The sequence below is a fragment of the Andrographis paniculata genome, unplaced genomic scaffold, assembly GCF_009805555.1.
Source record: "Andrographis paniculata isolate CXL003 unplaced genomic scaffold, ASM980555v1 Contig53END, whole genome shotgun sequence".
Lineage (NCBI taxonomy): Eukaryota > Viridiplantae > Streptophyta > Magnoliopsida > Lamiales > Acanthaceae > Andrographis > Andrographis paniculata.
This window is the reverse complement of record NW_026137588.1, coordinates 1,584,398-1,590,773: the sequence shown is the minus strand read 5'-3', so window position 1 is coordinate 1,590,773 and position 6,376 is coordinate 1,584,398. Positions and strand designations below refer to the sequence as shown.

Genomic DNA, 6,376 nt, shown 5'->3' with positions numbered 1-6,376 from the left:
GAAAAAGTAAAGGTAGTTTTATAGTGATATGATTATTTATAGAAATGAGACTATTGTTTCACGACAGACAAAAATAGTAAACAACTATTGTATTGGGACGGATGAAGTATTAAATCAAATATTTATTTTCTTTATTTTGTATTTCAAACTTTTAGGGTGTGTTTGTTTATGGGTTTGAGATTTTGGATTTTGATTTTTGAATAGTAAAGCATTAAATTTAAATAATTGTTTGATATAATATAAATAAATATTGATGTAATGTTTTGAATTTAAAATAAATTTATAGTATAAATAAAAAATAATAATAAGTTGATGTGACATTCGTTTTTAGAGATGTAAAACCACAAAAAACACAACCTTAAAATTTGAAAATTTTCCAAAAACGAAATTTAGTCAACGAAACCTATAAACACTCCAAAACATGTAACCGATGAAGAACAGCTCTGCCATAGCAAAGCTCCCCATCACCAAATTCTCAACATTAACCACGTCCCCCACCCCCACCCCCACCCCCTTCCCGTACCTCTCCATCATCGCCGCCGCACCGCCGCTCTTCACCACCCATTCCAACGCCGGAGACACCATCCCTGCCGCCTCCACCGCCGCCGCCTGTACCAGCCCGTTCAGACACGCGTCCAGATTCACTTCCGCCGTCTCAATTCTCCTTCTAATATTCCGCGTCCAGTATAATACTAATATTTTTAAAATTTCGTGAAAAACAAACGGATAGATAAATATGAGACATAAAGAGAATATTTTTTATTATAAATTATAAATAAAGGTATAAACAATTTTATGTTATTTATTTTTTTAAAAATTTTAATATCATCACACATACATAGTAATATATATTCCCTCGTATCCATTTTAAAGGGTGATTTAAAAATTTGTAATAAATTAAAAAAAAAATACTTCATCCGTTCCACTTATCGTGTTCATCTTTTCATTTTCGTCTGTTCTATTTATTCTTTCACTTTCTGTTGGGGAATAAATGTTGCACCAAAATTCCTTCGACTACCTATTTAAGGGCCAACTCCCGAAACGTAATTATATTACAGTTATAACAACATCTTGTCAACGAAATAAATGCAGTGGCTAAAACAATAAATGACAATATATTTGGTTACCCGGTTCGTTATAACCAACCTACGTCCGGGATATTCAAATCCATGAGTAGTTCACTAATCAATATTGATTAAGAACAAAAATAACCAAAACTCCTTGAACCCATACTACAATACTGGTTACTTAGGAAAACTCTTCCACAGGTATACATCGTCACAAACGCATACTGACAACTACCAAATAACACGGTTGCTTAGAATTTGGATGTCTCCCCTATCGGAACTCTGATTTCTCCTTCCTCCGATGAGGTCTCCGATAGGTAAAAGTGTCTAACACTCACTCAATACATGGAGAATAGAATAGTTGGGGTTGAGATGATTGAACACACTTTCTCTCACTACACACGCCTCTCAAAACCCTCGCAACAACCAACTCTCAAAACACACCTTATTATAATGTAGCAGTCATGGACTTGACATGTGCAGTCAGCAATTAATTCCCCTTGGTACAGAAATTGTATTGTGTATCTCAGTATAAAATATATTCTCAAGTTAACCACAAAAATTAGTCTATTTTTGTCTTGTTTGCTTCACCAACCGAAAGAGTGTAAAACAAACAATGTTGCTGACGGTCTGTGTTGCAGCAGTCATACAAGACCTGTTACTACAAATGAAAATCTGAAAGACAGCAGCAGAAAGACGAAGTGACCATATGCCAAAAATAGACGGAGAGAATTATGTTCCAACATTCTCCCCTTTTTGGCATATGGAACTTCTCCCAATAACTCGCGCACTAAACCAATCAATCAAGTAATTAAGACACTAAATTCATCAATTTGTTACAGGCCAAAATAAAGCATAGAATACAAGCAGTCTTTCGAATGAGGTGGTTATCATAACAACAAATACACAACCACTTAATCAGTTAATCAAAACACCAAAATAGATCACAAGCAACATCAGCATAAACAAAAGAACAGACTCCCCCTTAATGTGTACATCTCTCCCCCGCGATGAGCAGATGCCAAAAAGCGACAAAATGACGGATTAAAAGGATGGAGAATCCTCTTCTTCATCAAGCACCGATCCAATTTTCGATGCTATGCATTTGAATGCAAGAGCAAGCCGGATACGGCAGAAGTTAATATGACACCCTTGGAAGAAGAGACCAATCCATGCCAGCCTTAGATGACAAGAGCCTACATTGCTGTTTTTTGGATTAGAGAAGCCAACAGTCACATCCGATAAGGCAAGTTACACTACGCGAACCATGTGTATCAGACAAGACTTGAAGATTTCGGAGTTTGAATCCACGACCTCACGATCACGAGTCCGTCCCCACACACTAGACCATCCGACTAAATTTTCCTAAATTTTGAGATTATATTTTATGATAGTTATAGTCAGGGAATCAACAGATGATCCATTTTTCTTTTTTTCCGTTCCATTAAAGATGATCTTTTTCTATTTTTAGTAAATTTATTCATCTTAAACATATTTAACAAATATAAATCAATTTAATTAAATTTCTAACCTCTTACACTTAGGACTCATTTAAAACTCATTTATTTCTATCTCTCTCCTCAATATATAAATATTTTTATCTATATTTAAAACTTCTTATTTTTAATTAAATTAGTTTTAAGTTAATTATAAATAAATAAATAAATTTTTTTTATTTATTTGTATTATATAAAATTTTATTCTCTATAAAATATATCCATATTGTATATATTTTATTGATACATAATGGTAAAAATATTTAAAATTTCAACAATACTACTCATATAAAAATAATATCATAATTTATTATCAATAACTTATTAATCTACACTACATAAAATACCATGTCTTTAAACAAATGTGTCATCTTGACCGGGACGGAGGGAGTATTGGTGTGTTTGTTTGGGGGTTTGGATTTTAAATTGGGATTTGAATAGTAAATTTTTTGAATTTGAATAGTTGTATGATGTGATATAAATAGGTGTTGATGTGATGTTTTGAATATAAAAACTGATTTTTAGTATAATATAAAAAATGAAAAATAGATGTTTGATTTGATATTTTTTAGAAAAAAAAAAGAGATAATAGTGGAAATCTAATCAACTCCCCCAAACAAACACACTAATATTTAGGGAGACTCTTATTATTATTATCATTATCTTCGCACAAAATCCGTACAGCTCTTCTTAATTATTGCTCAGTTGGGGGGTGGGGTGGTGTGGGGTGGGGTGGTTCACTGCTGTACAGAAGTGTAGTGAATGTAGTAATCTCTTCATCTTCAATGGCAGTGATGTTTCCTGAAGCAAGAAGTTGAGACAACCTCTCACTCAGACCATCTACTTCTTTCTGCAGTTTCTCTATATAATTGCACGTCTCTCTCAACACCTTCCATGCAGATTCTGCACATTCTGATTCTGATGATTCCTATGAATCAATCGTGAAATAATATATATATATACATATAACATGTACGTATTTAGTTTTTGAAAAAACTAATAATGATTTTTATATATCACCAGAGCATGCACAAATTAATTAGTTAATTATATTAGAGCCGGTAAAAATTGACCTGACACAAAATAATTGGGTTTGGGTCAAATATTTCAATCTGATTATGTATACGGGTTGACACGAAGCCGACACGATAATAAACGGATCGGATTAGGGTTGAGGCTCTCAATTCGAACCCGACACGACAACATGGTTATAATATATTAATATTGATTAATATATTTATTATATATAATAAAATAATCATAAATTAATTTAAACTAAGTTCAATTTTAAATAATTCAACCTAATTTACGCTCAAACCAATAAAAACTAACATAACACGACAACAAAATAACAAATTATTTAATTTGAATCAAGAAATTAGACTTAATTATGTAAGGGTCAACACGAGTCAACCCGAACCCGACACGATAATAAACGGGTCAGGTTAGGGTTAAGTAATTTAACCCGTTCAAAGTATTCAACCCGACACGAATCGACCCATTGCCGGCTCTAGACTATATTGTTACGATCCTACAAACCCTAATTATATTGATGGAAGTTAATTATGTCGAAAGAAACAAAGTAAGAATAGAGACATCATTTGGAAACAATAAATTGCTAGACAAATGCTGAAAATATTAGATAGCTTTGGGAGGAAACGATATATTGATTAAATAATTGATATAAAAATGAGATAATGAATCGAATAATAAATGTTACAATAAATATATATTTTTTATATTTAACTAATGATATTTTATTTGAATAGTAATTTAAATGGGATGTGTTATAACTAAAATAATTTATTTTTATAAAAAAAATTGTAAAAGTTAAATAGTCAAAAAAAAGATAATACTTTTAAATTTCAATTCTTTGTCTTTCCCTACAAATAACAAATAAATGAAATTAGAGGATAAGAAATTATTTGATTTTCAACTGTCAATTGTTTGATTCAATCAAACAAAATAAATGAAACTATATTCATTTCTCATTATGAGATATTTTAAATATTCAGTTTTAGATTTAGTAGATTTATATTTAGATTTGATCTTATTCATATATTAGATTACTTATATTTGAGTCTATCGAGTCGGTTTTGTATTACCTATATATAGACTCCTTATTTTGATGATCAATATGATCATTCTAAAATTTCTATCACTCACGTTCATTCATTTATACCAAACATACCCTTAATATTAGTTAGTTCTAAGATAAAGTTCGGATCTTGTTAATATGGTATTACAATCATGGTGTCTGTATTAAATATTGATCATAATTAGAATTTTGAGATGATATCATCCGGAATAAAGAGTATTGAATAATGGTAATAATCATGGTGTAGACTATGGTTGAATTTGAAAAGATGAGGTGAAATATGGTTAAAAAGAAAGATAAATATATATATATATATATAATTAGAATTTAAAATTTCATTTTAAAATTAAATTAGATAATTATAAAGAAGAAAAATATAAATTACAAGTTAAAGTTTAATTTTAAAATTTAAAAATAATAATGAATAATATTTTAAAATATGAATCATCTATTAATTAAGGGTCATGAACATTTATTCATTATGTTGTTACTAAGAGCCCGTAGAATCATTATGTTGTTACTAAGAGCCGCTTCTACCATATGACATGTACTAAAATTAAGGGTAAACTGTTTTTTTTAGTCCCGAAACTGGACTCCCTTATCATTTTAGTCCCGTAAGTGGAGCCTGTCGCAAACTAGTCCCATAAGTGAAAAATTTTCGCTGTTTTAGTCCTCCGACACTGGAGACGCCCGCGTGGCTCGTCAGAGGTGACGTGTCCGCCAGGTGTCCCGCCAAGTTAGCGACACCTGGCGGACACGTGGATAAATATTTTTTTTTTAATTTTTTTTATTGGACCAAATAAAAAAAAGAAAACGATGCAAATAAAATTAAAAATAAATTAAAAAAATAAAAAAAAAATATTAATCCACGTGTCCGCCAGGTGTCGCTGAGCTGTCCGCCAGGTGTCCTGCCAGGTCAGCGACACCTGGCGGACACGTCACCTCCGGCGAGCCACGTGGGTGTCTCCGGCGCCGGAGGACTAAAACAACAAAAAATTTTCATTTATGGGACTAATTTGCGACAGGCTCCACTTACGGGACTAAAATAATAAGGAGGTCCAGTTACGGGACTAAAAAACAGTTTACTCTGAAATTAATGATAACATATCATATATCATTATTATTATTATTATTATTATTATTATTATTATTATTTTATTTTTTTGATCGGATATTATTATCATTATTATGTCTTGCCGGTCATTGTATTATTTAACATGCAATTTTATATATGTAATTGGGTGCACTTTTATGACGTGTTGATTAACCATAATTAAAATCGTAACTACTATTATATATATATGGCATATATCTCAAAATAAAAAATATATACTCTTTAACAACGTTTTTTTAAATTTTTATTATTTAAACTCGGCATTTTTTGAATTTTCTTCTCATAAAACATTATTTAAATACAAACCCTAAATCAATTTTTTTCAAACCAAAGCGATAGAAATAGATCCAAACACAGTCTCACAATCTCTTGCTAGTAAAGTTCAAACCTTACCCTAATGCCATTGTAGCTTGAACCAAGATTAGGCAAAAATGGCTGCAGCTTCAAGATGAGATCATTGATCTCCTGCTTTGTAAGTCTCGATGAATACGACGACGGCGACGACGACGACGGCGACGACGACGACGACAAAGATCTTCTGTTTGACATCACATACACACAGAGAAATGCAGATATACATTTTACAGAGTGTACTGAGGGA

At 31.6% G+C, this 6,376-nt stretch overlaps 1 protein-coding gene across 1 annotated transcript; it reads right to left on the bottom strand.

Annotated features, from left to right (window-relative positions):
- Positions 1-3,183: 3,183 nt before the first annotated feature.
- LOC127255312 (transcription factor PRE3-like) lies at positions 3,184-6,376 on the bottom strand. The gene is made up of 2 exons (XM_051280799.1): positions 6,169-6,376; positions 3,184-3,491 (listed from the first exon to the last, which is right to left on the bottom strand). Exons 1-2 carry the CDS (start codon positions 6,322-6,324, stop codon positions 3,258-3,260), a joined length of 390 nt encoding a protein of 129 aa, XP_051136756.1. The 5' UTR covers positions 6,325-6,376; the 3' UTR covers positions 3,184-3,257.

What these genes read in the sequence shown, in the direction of transcription:
- LOC127255312 (XM_051280799.1), bottom strand. Translation starts at nt 6,324, where the DNA reads ATGTCAAACAGAAGATCTTTGTCGTCGTCGTCGTCGCCGTCGTCGTCG. An exon ending in CAAGCTACAATGGCATTAGG is followed by an intron (nt 3,492 to 6,168) that starts GTAAGGTTTGAA and finishes ATTGATTCATAG; the next exon opens with GAATCATCAGAATCAGAATG.